At 38.9% G+C, this 18886-nt stretch overlaps 1 protein-coding gene across 4 annotated transcripts in view; it reads right to left on the bottom strand.

The window, feature by feature from the left end:
• Nucleotides 1-10117: 10117 nt before the first annotated feature.
• The window catches only part of LOC124872783 (mucin-5AC), a 57267-nt gene continuing 48498 nt past the window's right edge, over nt 10118-18886 (bottom strand). For 2 of the 4 annotated variants that reach the window (XM_047373116.1, XM_047373117.1), the window contains exon 3: nt 10118-11100. In XM_047373116.1, the coding sequence (XP_047229072.1) occupies nt 10911-11100 (190 nt within the window). In that variant the 3' untranslated portion in view covers nt 10118-10910. Of the gene's footprint in view, nt 11101-17188; nt 17317-18886 lie in introns of all 4 variants that reach the window. The other 2 variants (XR_007039355.1, XM_047373118.1) reach the window with 2 other exon arrangements.

The following is an 18886-nucleotide window of genomic DNA, read 5'->3' as shown; positions in this document are numbered from 1 at the left end:
AGGAGGGATGCTGACCAGTTTGTAAGCGGTTGGGCTGTACAAATGAAGCCGCCGTGACTGTGTAAAAAGAAGTTTCTTAGTTTTCACAAAAGAAGTGCTAATATTTTATATCATGAGCTGAATGTTACACCCCTAATTTCAACACTACCATATGAAGCGCATATACAGCTTAACCTCCATAACTGGCATCCATTAAAATGGAGAACCAGTGGCTCTGAGCGTTGAATAGAATTGGTCTTTGTTTCATTTCATTAGAATTTTATTCAGTTCCTACATATGTTGCTATAGGAAGTAAAGCTTCATTAACAGTACAATAACTAACAGGTTGAGGATTTATGCCTCTCTTTGCTGCTAGTATCGCCAGCAGTAATAAGCTGCAGTAATGAGTTCTGAGAAAACCGTGGACTTGGCCTGAAAATGTGAAAAAGCACACCTTACAGGTCCCTTGCCCTTGCTCTCTGCTGTGTTACAGCCCTCCCTCCACAGAGGAGAAAACCGTAAACGTGCAGCTTGCTTTTCATCATCATCATTCTTCTGTTTACCTTTCTTTGTTTTCTAAGCAGGTGCTACTTGAGAAATTGGCAGTTTTTCCTGTAAGGTTGTTTCACTGCCATTAGCACAGCTGTAGCACACCGGCAACCTTGAGCTGTGGGGGAGAGGTGTCAGCAGTGCGTACAAGAGCGTGATTGACACTGCTAAGACAGTCCTCCTCATTTATTGAATTACCAGTCAAGATAACGTGTAAACTTGTAGACTAAGGAAATTATTCAGAGCATTGCATAGAAAACATACATACAGAGGTTGGACAATGAAACTGAAACACCTGTCATTTTAGTGTGGGAGGTTTCATGGCTAAATTGTACCAGCCTGGTAGCCAGTCTTCATTGATTGCACATTGCACCAGTAAGAGCAGAGTGTGAAGGTTCAATTAGCAGGGTAAGAACACAGTTTTGCTCAAAATATTGAAATGCACACAACATTATGGGTGACATAGAGTTCAAAAGAGGACAAATTGTTGGTGCACGTCTTGCTGGCGCATCTGTGACCAAGACAGCAAGTCTTTGTGATGTATCAAGAGTCACGGTATCCAGGGTAATGTTAGCATACCACCAAGAAGGACGAACCACATCCAACAGGATTAACTGTGGACGCAAGAGGAAGCTGTCTGAAAGAGATGTTCGGGTGCTAACCCGGATTGTATCCAAAAAACATAAAACCACGGCTGCCCAAATCACGGCAGAATTAAATGTGCACCTCAACTCTCCTGTTTCCACCAGAACTGTCCGTCGGGAGCTCCACAGGGTCAATATACACGGCCGGGCTGCTATAGCCAAACCTTTGGTCACTCATGCCAATGCCAAACGTTGGTTTCAATGGTGCAAGGAGCGCAAATCTTGGGCTGCGGACAATGTGAAACATGTATTGTTCTCTGATGAGTCCACCTTTACTGTTATTGTATCCTGAAGGCGGTGCCGTGTATCAGGATGACAATGCACCAATACACACAGCAAGACTGGTGAAAGACTGGTTTGATGAACATGAAAGTGAAGTTGAACATCTCCCATGGCCTGCACAATCACCAGATCTAAATATTATTGAGCCACTTTGGGGTGTTTTGGAGGAGCGAGTCAGGAAACGTTTTCCTCCACCAGTATCATGTAGTGACCTGGCCACTATCCTGCAAGAAGAATGGCTTAAAATCTCTCTGACCACTATGCAGGACTTGTATATGTCATTCCCAAGACAAATTGACGCTGTATTGGCCGCAAAAGGAGGCCCTACACCATACTAATAAATTATTGTGGTCTAAAACCAGTCGTTTCAGTTTCATTGTCCAACCCCTGTATATGTTTCTTTTTTGTAGAAACGGATCTGGTAACTTAACATCCATCCCTCGTCTGTACCTGCTTATGCATGGTTATTTTATGATACATATTGGATTTATCAAATAGACAACAATCTTAGGCCTAAAACTAAAGATATCACAAGTTAACAAAAAAGAACAAAGTACTAAAATCCTCCCAACTCTGTTGTTGGATGTTTAAAGCCTCAAATTTCAAAATCATTGCCCATCTCATACATCTGCCAGCTCTCTCTTTAAATGATTGGTCTGTCTCCCTGCTCTAAAGTTCTATAAAGGTCAGATGGCCTTAAAAAGAAAATGACTTCAAAAATACCACTTAATTGGAATGTTTTCCTCTGATGCTGACAAACCTGACACAAATGTCTGTTCTAGTCTTTGCACTGCTTGTGTTGCAGGTCTGCAGGATTGGAGCATTGGGCGTTTTATATTTGATTGCTGTTTTTTGCATCAGTGACAGGAGAGCCAGGGGGAAAATCTAGTTTATTTCTTATTAAAGCAATCTGCAGCTATTGCAGTTGGCTCAGAAATGTGGCAGGTCATTTTGAAAGTGGTATGTTTAAATTAATTAATTACCATTTAACCGTGACATGCATGTGTGTGTGAGTAATGCCTATTGAAAAGTAAAGAGGGAAGCTTGTGGATCTGTCCACATCTGTGTGTATTCCTAGTGTAGATACCTTTCATTTCCTATTTTTTCTCTATTTATGAACCAATGAGGGTAATGTCTGGACTGACATAGAAGAAAGGACACCATTATAGTTGGTGTCACACCATCAAAGTTCCAGCCCAGTAAATACTAAGATATCAAAGAATGACAATACTGACTGGCATTTTAAAACAGTAGTAGCACAGGGTTTAGAATCTTTCAGTTTTTTGTGGTTTTTCAAAATCAGTCAGTGTCTGCGTTAGATTACAGGATGCAGTTTAATTGTGCTATCAGTTTTAACCTAAAGTCCAAATTTTGGGAAGCGGTGGTGGTGCATGGGTAGAGTGCATGACCCATATACAGCGGCTACAGTCTTCGACACAGCTGTCACGGGTTCAAGTCCCAGCCCATTGACTTTTGCAGCTTGTCTTCCAGGCTTTCTACCCACCCCATGTCTTGTTGTTCAACTTACAAAATAAAGGGTAAAAGTTCAAAGTTGGAAACATTTTATGGAAGTTGCCCAAAGTTGAAGTTCCATAAGGAAAATGCAAAAGTTCTTAACCAACAATGACCGAAAAAATTAAATGTGGCTGCACGTTAAAAAAAGTGATCTTCTGGGACTTCTGGCAGTTTTTCTCTCATTAAATCTTTCATACACACAGTACTTTACATCTTCTGTTAGTGAACATTTTCTTTTGGAATTGCTATACATAAAATGCATTAGCTTTATTTTTTAATGTTTAATGTTTAAATGAAAGCTCTTCACTTACCAGTACTTCTATGTTCCGACCAGCCCTTATACCCATGATAAATAGATCATAACAGAAAGAAGTAGATTCAGGATACAAGTGACTGAAATTTGTTTTCTTTATGGGGGGGCTGGACCCTTAGACATAAGATAAGGAACTTGATCATCTGTAGTGTGCTCAGAGTTGAGCTGGTCTGCATTGAAAGGAGTGGGCTGAGGTGGTCCACACATCTGATTAGGATGCCTCCTGGGAATCTTTAGAGATTCTCTGGCACATCCCCCTGGAAGGAGTCTTCCGGGCAGGTCAGAAACCCACAAGAGGAACTACACACAGTATGTCATAAATAGTGATTGTGCAGGACCCAGAGACAAGAGCAAGATCATATTTTATTAGAGTTATAAACGAAACAAAATAGAGTTATAAACCTGAGGTTTAACACAATGAGTGCCGAAACATAAAAGATATCTGGCTGTGAAAAAGCATTGAAGAGTCCAGATAATCAGCACTGCAGCTGGGAGAGAACATGACCCAGGGCAACTGAGAAAGAATGATTAGAAAAAGCAACAAGAAAATGACTGAGGATGAAACGCAAGTTTGCAATAAGTGACCAAAGCGCATGACCATGTTCACCAAGGACTTAAGCTATAAACGTGAAGGTGACGATAAATCTCAGAAACCGGAGTGAAAAGAAAACATGAACTATAAAACAACTAGATTATCAAATAAAACAGGAACTACAGCTCAAAGCAGAACCCAAACCAACACTTAAAAAACATAGAAGCAAGTATAGAACAAAACCACAAAAAAAAACACACGAAAAACAAACATGAAGTCCTTCAACTCACGATGATATATCCCTCCTGGCCTGTGAACAACTTAGGATATTTCAGTATGAGCTGAAAAATGATGCTGGTCAGAGGAATGTCATGGGTTTCCTGCCTAGACCTGCTAGTCCCGCGACCCTAACTCAGATCAAAAAAAGACGCACAGCATTTAGCACATCCCACTGATTTCCAACCTACAGCTAGAACATAATTAAGTCGGATTTGATGTAATTTTGATACCCATGTCCCAAAAACTAGAAATAACTACAGAGTCATTAGCTCATGTTTGTGGTTCATTGTTGTCTGCATAAGTTTTATACTTGGAGTTCTAAAACATTCTTCGCCTTACTTTGGGTAGTTTCTGTTTGAAGCAAAGAGCAACTCATATCATCTTCTTGGTTATTACATAACTTCATATTAGCCTTGTAAGTGTTTGACACCAATATTTGTTCCACTAGTACTACTAAATGTAATCCAAGTGCCAACATTGGTACCTTTACAACAGTTTGGGAACCAACCTTTTGCACCTGTTGTTACGTTCTTATTGGGTATACAACAGTGTTGGTGAGTCATTCAGAAAAATGTTTCATCAGTATTTGTATTAGCATTCAAATAATATTGTTTCTCCCCTGGGCTGGAGGAGACGCTGCAGAACCTCTGCCTTCTCTATCTGATTGACTGTTTAACAACCTCTTCAGTCCTAATGTGGTAAAGTGAAACATAATATCTCTGTAGCAGCCTAAGATCAATGACTCATGCAGTATTAGCGTTGCAGCGTCTTCTCAGCATGCAGGGCCAGTTGTAGCTGTTTTTACACCACCATTATGCATGCTTGTTGATGCCGCGAGACATGGTTATATTTTTCTCCTTAATTTTCGGCTGCTCTTTGACCCGTTGCACAGAATTGCGTGAGCCAACTTTGACCCTTGATGTTTTTTTTAAAAAGAGTCTATAAAATTAGGTTTTTCTTCAGCCCTCTGTACGTTTCTCTGTGTCTGTGTGTATTTTTTCAAGTGCTTCTATGATCAGTCTGGACCAGATCCACCGCTTGATCTGATCCATTGGAGTAGTGCCCCAGCAGTCAGACTTCTGTTCTGCGTAAAGCCTTTCTTTACCTTTTGTGTGTGCAAGCATTTTGGAGCAGCATTGCAGCATTGCTGACAAAGTAGTTACGTGTCTCATCCCAGAACACCACCCCCACCCCAACCTAAACACAGAAACACACGTTTCCTTCCTTTTTGTGGATTCTAAGCCAGTCTTCTCTGGCTCCTTTGTTCCCTACTCCACGCTGGGCTCACATCCTCCCTGCTCTCTGTAAGCCTGCTCCGCTCTGTCATCAGGACTACAGGCTGTGCTATAGCAGATTAATGACTGACATCTCTACACTCCTCTCAACATCACATGGCACACACAGTGTTACCAGGACAGCAGTGTGTGCCTGGTTGCGATGGAGAAAGGATCAACTGCGGGGGAGATAATGCATTGTGTGCGTCTGGGAACAATATGTTAGCAGTGAGATTCCACGCAGCTGTGTGTGCATGTGTGCACGTGTGTGTGTTTGTGCGCTATTGTGTTGCTTATTTTTAAGTCGTGGTACATGCAGCAAAAGCTTTTTAACCTCCACTCTTCAGTGCAGCACAGCAGGTTGGAGTTAAGTCGGTGAACCGGGCCTCTTAAACAAGCTTAGGTTGACACATGTGTGTGTATTCACATGTGTAGCCACGCACGGATGTGTACTCATGTTTTTTGAGAACAGAAAAAATTACAAACAAGAAATGTATAAGTCCAGGAATCCCAAACTGCTGCCTTAGATGAATGCCTAAAACATCTTTCCTCTCCAGTAACCTTTTCCAACCAAAACAAAATAGTTTGCTTTTTATCCGTTTTGTTTAAGTCAAAGAGGAAAAGTGTGCAGGCAGTGCAACAGGCAAACAAACCGAAATTGAGGGCTCTGCAAACTTTACAAAAATAGTTTATTGTGCACTATATTTCTCATGATTTTTTGTTATTAATCTTTCTGAATATTTTATAGCTCGATGGTGATTTTTAATATATCTAGTTTTATATCCTTGCTCATGTTTTTTCAAGTGTTGTTTCTGTTTTGTAAAGCTCTTTGAAATGTACCTCTGCTTGAGAAACGACACAAGTAATTCTGAGTAGAGTTGAATCATAATGTACAATAGAAGGTTCTTTTATTAGAAAAGTTCACCTTGGTCAGGAAACTGATTCAGAGGAAGTAGTGGGAAAAGCAAAATGCAAAATGTTCCGGGGTTGCCTTTGGGTGTACATACAGTGCCCTCCACACTCATCAGCACCCGTGGTAAAGGTGTTTTGCAAACTTTCAAATTAAATTAGGATTACATACCACCTCAGAGGCTCCAAGAAGCAGCTTATGTGTGTCATGAATTACTAAGTAGTAATATTTGGGGCTTATCACTGCCATCAAACAGCTGAGGCATAATTTCCGGACATTTGCCCTGGAGTGGCAATAGAAGTGGGCTGTCTGAGCTGCTATCTAAGGAATGAAAAGACTCTTTTGCTTAAATTCTGTCATGAAGTATTCCTGGAAATCATGATTAGGGTTAAAATGACCCAATTGATTTAGACAATGATAATTCGAGCCTTTGCACATTTAAGAACCACATTTAGATGTAATAGAACAAAGGGCCATATTTTGCTTTAAATAGCAATATGGTGTTTTTTTAGCATGTGTTTCCAGATTCAACATGAAAACACTTTGTGTTGTTATCAGCATCGCAAACCAGTGGTAGCACAAGAAAATTTGATACAAATTAGATCAGAAAGTAAACTCGAAGGGTTGTGATTTGTTCCTTTTTTGTACCACCAGAGTCTTATCCTTGGTTCATTCAATGCTCTAAGAGCATGATCTGATAAAAGTACACTTTTTACACTCTTAATTGTAGCACATTAAGATTGGTAAACTGAATTAAAGTGCATCATAAATTAAACTTATCATTATACATTTCAGCTGTCACTGTCTTAATGAAAAGCACGTATCTTGTCATTTATATATATATATATATATATATATATATATGTATATATATATATATATATATATATATATATATATATATATATATATATATATATATATATTTTATTGAAAAACAGCTATTGCATTGTTATATACATGAGAAAATAACAGTCTTTTGATTGATCAAAGAGTCTTGTCATGTCTTTGAAGTTTGTGTGTGACATTGGGATGTAGGGTGTAGAATTCTCAGTGTTAAATTGTGTCTGGGGTACCTACGTTTTGTTGTGACATAACTGTCTATTTTGTTCCCCATATTTAGGAATAAAGAGGCCATCTGGGGATATAATGTTAATGCTCTATCAGTGACTGCAAATTAAGCTGAATTATTTAGAAATTAGGTCATGCCACCAATAATTAAAACATTTAACATTTGGAGATGAGTGAATCTTCGACAGTGCAGACAGAACCTCTCCCTACATTAACATATGTTTGAGTAATACAACTATTAGATAATTGTGACCTTTGGAGTAGCACTTGCATCACTTTTGAAGCACTGGTGCATATCTGTGATATACATGCCATCTCATAGTTCTGACGCTCATGCAGAATTTGGTGAGATGCCTAAAAAATCCTTGTTAACCGTCTTTAACTGATAATTAAATTGTATGCACAACAGTCTCAAATGTGTAATTGGCTGAAGCTGTGGCTTGATTTACATTAAGAAGATAAAAGTTGGTTATAACCAAGCCAGCTTTATCTCATTTATAATCTGATACTGTCTCTGTAATTTATTAAAGTATATTTTATTTATGACAAGAAAACTATATCCCATTATGTAATTGAAATAAATGACTAAAGCTGCTGTCACACTGTGCCCTACCTTTCCATGTATACTGGCTTTAAAAAAAACATGGTATGAAGGTCAGATCATGAGGAAATTAATGAAATTCTGTGAAACATCAAGTTTATGACTTTGAAGTGTGTGTCACATTTGTATTGAATAGTGCATATACACTGAGATGAGTGGTGTGGGATTCACAGTGTTCTGTTGTGTCATGACCGCACGCATACCTTTCCAAAGATGTTACGTTTTTCATTAAAATTCTCTTCATACTACTGATTCAAATGACCAGTGTGGGAATAGGTAATTAGACATTTATTAGCCAAATAAATCAGTTTTAAGCATGCTGTCCCCCTGTGTGGAGACATAGAATGAATTGAAATTTCACTCCACTGATGTAAAAAAATATATCACAGCAGTTCACAGTGCAGTTTTTCCATTGCTTATTGTCACAAAGCCCTCCATATCCAGTTGTGTTTTTCATATAAAGCATGTCCTTGCTCCTGTCATGATCTTTGGAACTTTAGTTTGGTATTGATATTCTGCTCCCTTGTTCACTGTGTGTTCTGTCAGCCATTTTTCCCATTTCCTCAGTTCAACTTTAGTTACTTGCCTTGTTGCACCCAGTTTCTCATCGATCACCTGCTCCTTGTTCAGTTTTCAACTCTCAAGCTTAAATATCTCTGTTAGTCAGCTCTTGGTCTGATCATCCTTTTATTCAGCTGCTTGTTTCCTTGTGTTCCTCTTGTGATTACCTATGGACCTTAGCTGTTGTAACTTTTCAAATTTCCCTTTTCAAAAAGAATTGTTTATTTTCTCCTGCCTGTTTTGTTTTAACCTTGAATTTCCTACTTGTAAAGTACTTTTATCCAGTTCACCTACAGTATTTATGACTGGAGTCTTATATCTTTTTGTCCTTTCCCTTCTCAGGACTCATAAGACATCTTTGCTTGGCAAACATGCAATAGCATTTAAATTAGGTCAGAAACTGTCACACAAATTGCTGAAATATATTTTGATGATTTAAGTAACCAATTTCAATGATTAAAAACCTTATTGTTCCAAAACTGCTGCCAATACAATAAAAAAACATAATGCAAAGTCATGGTTCAGCTCTTTGTCAAATTAAGATTTTTTTTCCTGCAGTTAAAATTTTTGCTTTAAAAATGTTACAATTCTTAAATGTTTAACTCTTTCACAAAATGTTGATCTAGCTAACGAAAAACCACGAAAGATATATCTACTGGCAGAGTAATATGGGAAAGAAATGTTCTTTAAATTGGAGTACACTAAAACTGAAGATGTTTTGAAACAAGTGCATCATAAAATGTGGCACCCCGAGGCCTTTTCCATGATTTATGTACACAGAGAGAGTCTTACAGGGTGTCTAGTACTTTTCTGAGTTCATTCGAATGTTACCAGGTTGGTGCTTTATCTTAGGCCCTGTGCACATGGCCACAATCAACTGAAAATGGAAATGTTTTTCTGTTTCTGTTACATCTACATAATGTTTAAATTACGTTCTCCATGCACACAAAACTTATAGAAACGAGGAAACTGTAATTCTCTTGGCACACCACTAGTAGGCGGTATGTTCTTTGAAACAACAACATGCGCATGCGTACAAACACTGCCTAAAAAACCGTGGTAGAAAATGAGCACTTTGTTAGAGAACTGTTATTTTCAAAAGAGTCAGCAGCAAAACAGTGTTGTGCAATCTGCCATTGTCATTGTTGATATCTTCTTCTTCTGTGGGTTTTAAACTGGTTGACATCTGTTATGCTGCATGCATGTGCATTCATTTCCTATGATTGCAGTAATACTGCGCATGAACCAGGGCTCCCTGTACAGGAAGATTAAGTTTTTACTTTCTAAAAACAAAAAAAGAGACCGGGACATTTTTAAAATGTTACACTCTGGAACCTATTTTCAAATCGTGCCGTTTTCAGGAAAAACGTGCACCATCGTCATGTCAACAAGAATAATAGAAATGCCACAAAACCTTTCACAAAGAACATGACTGTTTTAACAGGGCCTTAGATAATTTGTTTTGAAGCCCAAAACATTGATTTTTCAAATATAAATTAATAATCTTATCATTGTCACTTTTGTAATGACCTTTGATGTTTTCCTTATTGGTTTTGTTTTTTATTTTTATTTTATTTTCTGAATGAATGACAAAACACCCACTAAAGAACTGTGATAAAATACTTTTATAGCGCATTAATCCATATCTGAAATAAATCATCCAAGCAGCTCTGATATGTACAGAACTTAATTCACCATTTTTATCAATTCACATATGCTTTCTCTGTAAATATGTTGGATCTTTTGTGTGTGCACTGCATGTACATGTAGACACACATAATAGTTTCATCAGTGAAAGTATAACAAAACTTTTAAACTGAGTCATAATACATTGTTTTAAATGTCACTCGATATAAAAGCTGGTGTTCTGACCATCATTAATCCATTAAAAAAAGATTAATCTCTGTCTCTTTCTCTCTTACCTCAATTCTATTAATTTAACTTTTAATGAATATGCTCTATCCTATCTGCTGGATTGCCCCTTTTTCCCATACACAGACAATATATATTCTCTTGATGTCTCTCAATAGCTTCCTGACTGTGAGTTATATGGCAGACTAAACTTTTGCATTTGCTTGACTTCAGCATTTTTATCCTGCACCTGGATCAAATTTGTAAGTGCTGAAGAGGCATTACAAACAACAGAAACAACCTGTGCAGTCTAGTTAAATCATTCCCATCATATCTAGCAGAAGCAGATAAAAAACAAAATTTTTTCACTGTCTCTCCCTATATTGATTTGTTTGCATTTCAATCCTCCTGGTAATTTCACAGTATTTCTTTTATCCCCACCCCACCCCACCCCATCCCATCCCGCGAATCAAATGTCTTTTTCCTTTTTTTAGAAATGTGCACGGTGAATAACAGTAACAGAATGTCTTTTGCTCCATCCCCTGATGCTCAGAGGAACCAGAAGCACTTCTTTCGGTTCTTCTTGGTGGTGGCAGGGGGGCGCACTAGTTGCGGAGAGTCTTGTTGGTGAGGTGTTGTGTCCTGGGGGGTGGAAGTCTGTGGTGAGCCCTCTGGAGGGTCACCCACCTTCCAAGTTCGTACCACCTGCCCTTCTTGCAGACGGAAGTCGTGCTCCACACTGGAAAGAGGTTGGAAAAAACAACGTTGGTTGTTTGCATTTAAACTCACAATAACAGAATTTTTCTTTTTATTAGTCACATGAGGGCGACAGAAAAAACACTTGAACACAGACTGGCAAATCAGCTTCAGTAAACTTATTTCTTGGTATTAATTAAAACTTAGAATCACCTTTTTATATGAAAATGTAATTCAAAAAAATTTATAAATATGATTCAAATTAAAATAAATATATTGTTGCTTAGTATGGTATTTTTAGAAAACCGTCATCAATGAAAATGGAAATCAGCCCCTTAGTCTTTGTCTTCGCTCAGGCTGCTAACCTTAAGTTCACCTAAATTCTTTCAGTTTTCATGTATCTGGGTTGGGCTTCCAATTTTTGTTAAAATTTCTTACTCTTAAAACAACTTATCCTTTTGTAAAAGCATTTCTTTACATAAATGGTTTATTGTGCACTATGTTTCTCATGATTTTTTGTTATTAATCTTTCTAAATATTTTATAGCTCGATGGTGATTTTTTTATATACAGGGATTGGACAATGAAACTGAAACATCTGGTTTTAGACCACAATAACTTATTAGTATGGTGTAGGGCCTCCTTTTGCGGCCAATACAGCATCAATTCGTCTTGGGAATGACATATACAAGTCCTGCACAGTGGTCAGAGGAATTTTAAGCCATTCTTCTTGCAGGATAGTGGCCAGGTCACTACGTGATACTGGTGGAGGAAAACGTTTCCTGACTCGCTCCTCCAAAACACCCCAAAGTGGCTCAATAATATTTAGATCTGGTGACTGCGCAGGCCATGGGAGATGTTCAACTTCACTTTCATGTTCATCAAACCAATCTTTCACCAGTCTTGCTGTGTGTATTGGTGCATTGTTTGAACCATTGGATGCACATGGTCCACAAGAATGGTTCGGTAGTCCTTGGCAGTGACGCGCCCATCTAGCACAAGTATTGGGCCAAGGGAATGCCATGATATGGCAGCCCAAACCATCACTGATCCACCCCCATGCTTCACTCTGGGCATGCAACAGTCTGGGTGGTACGCTTCTTTGGGGCTTCTCCACATCATAACTCTCCCGGATGTGGGGAAAACAGTAAAGGTGGACTCATCAGAGAACAATACATGTTTCACATTGTCCACAGCCCAAGATTTGCGCTCCTTGCACCATTGAAACCGACATTTGTCATTGGCATGAGTGACCAAAGGTTTGACTATAGCAGCCCAGCCGTGTATATTGACCCTGTGGAGCTCCCGACGGACAGTTCTGTTGGAAACAGGAGAGTTGAGGTGCACATTTAATTCTGCCGTGATTTGGGCAGCCGTGGTTTTATGTTTTTTGGATACAATCCGTGTTAGCACCCGAACATCCCTTTCAGACAGCTTCCTCTTGCATCCACAGTTAATCCTGTTGGATGTGGTACGTCCTTCTTGGTGGTATGCTGACATTACCCTAGATACCGTGGCTCTTGATACATCACAAAGACTTGCTGTCTTGGTCACAGATGTGCCAGCAAGACGTGCACCAACAATTTGTCCTCTTTTGAACGCTGGTATGTCACCCATAATGTTGTGCGCATTTCAATATTTTGAGCAAAACTGTGCTCTTACCCTGCTAATTGAACCTTCACACTCTGCTCTTACTGGTGCAATGTGCAATCAATGAAGACTGGCTACCAGGCTGGTCCAATTTAGCCATGAAACCTCCCACACTAAAATGACAGGTGTTTCAGTTTCATTGTCCAACCCCTGTATCTAGTTTTATATCCTTGCTTATGTTTTTTCAAGTATTGTTTCTGTTTTGTAAAGCTCTTTCAAAGGTACCTCTGCTTGAAAAACGACACATAAGAAATTCTGTGTGGAGTCATGATGCACAATAGAAGGTTTCTATATTAGAAAAGTTCACCTTGATCAGGAAACTGATTCAGAGGAAGTAGTGGGAAACGCAAAAATGTTCCTGGTTACCTTTGGGTGTGCATACAGTGTCCTCCAGACTCATCAGCACCCGTAGTAAAGATGTGTAAAAATACCTTTTGCAGCAGTATCATTATCTCTCATTAGGACAATTAGAAAATGTAACCCTTATCTTTTGTATATTTATTCAGTATGCAAAAAACATGTTTAATAATTCTATTTTAAAATCACCACTGCCACACTCATTGACACCCCTGCTGTCAACAACCCATGTTCACACAAGAAGCGAAGCGCACCAGAGTTCGTTTGGAGAGACCACCTCAAAAAGTGCGTTTCAGTCTGGTTGGTTGGACCCAGGGGGGGAAAACGAATACTGGCCCGTTTAGAGTGGTCCGAACGAGGCATGTGTGAAAACACCCATAAACATTTCGATTATTGTTCTAATTGTAAATATGGTTTCAGCCAGGAGCTGATTTCTTGTAGCCATTTATGAATATCAACAAAATCTCTTCAAATTTAGAAATATTCATGGAGTCAAAATGAGTGCTTTGCCTGATAATGTTATCACATGTGTTGCTCAGGTGTGTTCATGTGTGATTTTACAGTTTTTAAAGTACCTGTTGACCTATAGCAAAAATGGAGGTTGCCACTTTAACTGACAAACAAGGTTTATATCTAGAGGATAAACCCATGACCAGGAGATTTGGGAGTGTTTTTCCTTGAACCCTAAAGGTTGGTTAGCAGCCTATCTAGTCGTGCAGTCTGTTGCAGCTTGGTTAGGGGATTTGGAAAACGTCATGTCTAATCTTAAAATCGATTCCAGGACAATTTCAAACAAATGCCCTTTTTAAAACTAACTTAATCCTGATTTACCCATCCCCCCCACCATGCTTGCAAAATACAAAAGACATGCTGGTTATCTTGAGAAAACCAGTTTGCTTTATAAGACAGGGTGATGAGTCCTGCCCCTAGCAATGGTTAGGACACAACTACAAATTGCTCTGATGTAAAGAGCGGATATTCGTTTAGAGCAAGAGAGCAGAAATTGGGTTATCTTAATGTTTTCCAAGTCACATTGGACTGGAAACAAAAGTAAAAAGAACATAGCCCATAACCAAACATATTTTCAAAGAAGAGCAACAAAAGCTTATAAAAATCCCTGAAGTGCAGACAAAAAAACTGTACAGATCATCCAAGAACCATTGGTTAAAAGTTTTGCATTTACTGCATACCACCCCAATGCACCATTCTCCTAATTTGTAAAAGTGTATCCCTTAGTTTCTTTATATTTTTTTCAGTTCAGTGAGAAAACGTTTCACAAAATAAAGCACAAAAAACTACTTTGTATGAAGCAGCTCCACACTGATGCAAAACAGACTGTTCAGCTGTATAAGCTGTCATTAAGTAAACCAATTCTTTAAACCATGGTGGTCTAAAAACATTAAAATGGTTTGCACTGCCAGTCCAGAAAATACAAACTCTTTCATTTTTGTCCAGAGCTGCATCTATCTATCTATCTATCTATCTATCTATCTATCTATCTATCTATCTATCTATCTAGGCTGATCAATTCTTCATGAAACACTTTTTTATTTAGGTCTAATCTTGAAAAAGGAAAAAGATTTTGATTTCTAAATAAATCAGCGTTTTATGTCCTTGTTTAGGTTTTTTTAAAGTGTTTTTGTTTTTGTAAAAATCTTTGAAATGTACCTCTGCTTGAAAAACCACGTCAGATTCAGCTTTATTGTTTGTGTGCACAACCAAGAAATTTGACTTTGGTTTCAAGCACTCACAGCGTACAGACATTTAGTATAAATTTATAAACTTTAGAGGAAATAAAATGAAGATAAAGGAACAGTATGTACGTAAATGCTATGCACTGCCAATTTTTTAAATTACTATATTAAAAAAAAGACAAAAGAAAGGCAGGTAATGGTAGTATAATATGCTTACTCAGTTTCACAGCAGTGGCTGACTACTCAGGCTGTAAGGTGCTCATTGTTTTCATTAGAGAGAGTGCCTAGGGGAAGAAACTGTCTCTGTCATGAGTGGTTTTTGCAAATAGTGCTCTGCAGCGCCAACCTGAGGGTAAAATTCTAAATAGTTTGTGTCCAGGATTTGTGAGGGTCTGCGGAGATGTTAGCTGCCCTTTTCTGGACCCCAGAACTGTACAAGTCCAGGAAGGAGGGATGGTCAGCCCTGATGATCCTCTCTGCAGATCTAATTGTTCGTTGCAGTCTAGATCTGTTCTGTTTTGGGAATGAGCCAAACCACAGTAATGGACAAACACAGGACACACTCAAAAGTGGCAGTGTAGAAGATGACCAGCAGCTCCTGTGGTAGGTTGTACTTCTTCAGTTGCCACAGGAAGCATAGTCTCTGTTGGGCCTTCTTCCCAACGGTGTCTATGTGTGAGGACCACCTCAGGTCTCGGGAAAGGGGATTCTTAGGGACTGGAAGTGATCCACAGTAACAACAGTGCTGTTGAGGATGGTAAGGGGATGCAATGTGGGTGGAGTTGTCCGGAGGTCCATCTTCATCTCCACAGTCTTGAACGGGTTAAGCTCCTGGTGGTTCTGACCACCTAATATTGGTGTCACCTGCAAACTTCAGGAGTTTCACAGATGGGTCTGCTGAAATACAGTCGGTGGTATACAGAGAGAAGAGGAGGGTGGAGAGGACACATGTTGGATGAGGTAACCTCACACAGGAAAGAGATTTAAACTGAAGTGCACCCAATGTTGTTTGCCATGAGGATTGTTATTTTTCCAAAGGAAACAGTGGCTTTTGTATCCATAAAATAAGCATAAAATACTATGTTCGGTTCTGTGGTTAAATTAATTATTTTTTATAACACATTTTGTTTATTACTTCTTTTTTCTGTAAATAAAGATTACTAGAGCAGTCAACTTAAAGAGTTAAATCAAGGTTGTAACTCTTTTCTTAACATACAGCTTAAAAGAAAAAAATAGAAAAGCACTAGTGAAAAATCACTGATGAATCCCTCATCTGACACTTTCTAGTATACCATAATGAAGCAAATCAAGTGCAGAGATGCTGAGTATCATTGAATAGTTGCATCAGCAGAGCTTCTGGGGTTGGAGTCGACACAGACACCAAAATAATTAGTCAGCAAGGTGCACTGACAGTCACGTGGCACCATAGCTTAGGGGCTTCACCGACAAAATGAGATGTGAGCTACGATGCGCTGCCTTATAAGCCATCAGTAAACGTAAGCAATAATAAATGAATGGATCTGCAAAAGAGGAAGAAGGAAAACTTTAGCTTGCTGACTTAGTTTTTTCAGCAGTTACATGTTTAGTAAGCAACCCTCCCATTAACTGATTCTTTTTCACTCTTTTCCTTTTCTTCACTGCTATTTTTGCTTATTATGCAGTGGCCTAGTTAGCTGCTGTTTCTCATCATAGCACAGATGCTGGAAATAAAGAGGACTCCCTCAGTAATGATACAAGGAAAGAAATGTTGCAAAGAAAGCAACAAGGACTCAGCTCAGCAGCAGCAGGAACAGGAGTTTCTTTTAAGCAAGAACAATGAGATTCTCACATTCATATCCATCTCTCTCCACAACTCCCACTCCCACAGTCATGCAACCACTTCACTATGGATGCCCACTGCTATTCTAATGCACAACAAACCTAATGAAACCTCAAACTTCAGATGACAGCACAATACAAGTGGAGTGGATGAGGACAAAGTAAACCGTGGAAAATGTGTGGGTTCAAAGAGCAGAGCAGAGAGTGAAGAGGATTTCTTCACTTCGCAATATTTACAGGAGGTGAGAAAAACAATGCTTCAGCTAAACTCCTGTCTGGCAGCTGAGACTGATTTACAGTGGGGAAAAAAACTTAATAGCTGTGTAAAATGAGGGAATAGTCTGTGGGAAAACAAGTCATGAAAGTCTGTGGGATTGTGCTGCAATGAAATGAACCAAATAAATAAAATATACCATTCCCTCATCCTCACTGCCACTCTATTTTTTTCACTACACTCCAGAGCTCCCTGAAGATCTCCTCTGTGACTTGTCCCCTGCCTCTGCTGTGTTCTCTCTTTGTGAAAATGAATAGCCTCGGACCACGGTAATGTGTGATCAAGGCACATGGGCTCCACGGGGGGACTTCCCACCCTCAGCCTTAACTATCTACTCACAGAGTTCACAAACTGTGGCAGGCAAGAAGGTGTGAACCTTTCATGGATCTCCCCACTGCTACTCCTTAGTGCACTGCTCAGATCTCTGTGATTTTTTGCTCCAGGGTTTGCTCAAATTCAGGTCCTGCCTGCGGGCAAGTCAGAAGAGAAAATTATGCAACCCATTATTTTAGATGCAGGCATACATGATCTAAACATTAGCAACAGGCACTTAAAGGGAATCTAAAAGAAAGGTATAACAATAATGAATAAAACAAGGTGTGTTTTTGGTGTTTAGCTATTAATAAATCAGTTTTTTTTCCAGATATTTAAAAAGATTAGACATCTAATTGTGAAGCTTTTTTAAACAAATGTAACATCTAGTGGGATGTCCTAATAATTCCACATGACTGTAGATTGCTCAGTCAGTCAGTCATTTTCTACCGCTTATTCCATAGTGGGTCACAGGGAAGCTGGTGCCTATCTCCAGCAGTCTATGGGCAAGAGGCAGGGTACACCCTGGACAGGTTGCCAGTCCATCGCAGGGCAACACACAAACACCTAGGGGCAATTTAGAGTGACCAATTAACCTAAGAGGGAAATCTTTGGACTGTGGGAGGAAGCCAGATTACCTGGTGAGAACCCATGCATGCACAGGGAGAACATGCAAACTCCATGCAGAAAGACCCCCAGCTGGGAATTGAACCCAGTATCTTCTTGCTGCAAGGCAACAGTGCTACCAACTGCACCACCGTGCAGCCCTTAGATTGCTCAGTTGAAATGTAAATAACTGTTTTTTGAGATTGTTTTTTTTTTTTGATAGATCATGACACTGATTGGTTTATGAACCTTATTCTCTCTCTGTAACAGCTTAGTATTGCTGCACATTTGAATGCATTCAAGATCTTTGAATGAAACAAGCTGAAAGGCATCTGCTTAGTCTTTGTCTGTAAAGAGTCAAGCCAGCTACAATGGAAGTATTATGCAAGGATTCAAAGTAAAGGACAAAAAAGAGAACTTTAGATGCTATGTTTAAGACAGTTCAGAAGCTATCTCTTCTTTAGTAGAAATCCTCAAATCCTCTAAAGGCTGCATAACCCTAAGGGATATCTATCATTTATATAAATATATTACAAGTTTCTTTTTAACTCTTATATTTAGCATTTAGCATTTAGGCCAAACAACTGAACATAAAATGGCTACAGTAAATCTGATTAAATATAATCAACAACAAACATTTTACTTACAGTTCCGCTGCAATGATCAAATAAAATATACAAACACAAATGTGTATTCTAACTGAGCAAGAATGTAGAACATCCTACTCCCAATACCCAGCGTTACCCACTTTGGTTAAAATAACTTCAGTGAGATGCTTCTTGTAACCATTTACCAGACTTTCAGCTGTGAGATTTTTAAGTAATTTCTTGCATGTACAGCTCATTTCATATCACTCCACAGCATCTCAATGAGAACAAGATTAGGACTTTGACTCAGCAAAATACTTTCTATGTCTTAGTTTTCTGAAAGCTCTTGTTGGATTTACTGGTATGTGTTGGGTCATTGTCATGTTACATGGTCCAGTTCTGCTTTGGCTTTCATTTTTTTAACACCTCAAGCACCCCCTAAAACATAATGGAATTAATGGTGGGTTGAATGATGGGCAGGTGACCATTTCCTGTTACAGCAAATCATTCCCAAACCAAGACACTTCCAGCT

Source organism: Girardinichthys multiradiatus, chromosome 8 (genome assembly GCF_021462225.1).
Source record: "Girardinichthys multiradiatus isolate DD_20200921_A chromosome 8, DD_fGirMul_XY1, whole genome shotgun sequence".
Taxonomy (NCBI): Eukaryota; Metazoa; Chordata; class Actinopteri; order Cyprinodontiformes; family Goodeidae; genus Girardinichthys; species Girardinichthys multiradiatus.
This window is presented reverse-complemented; position numbering and strand designations above follow the sequence as displayed.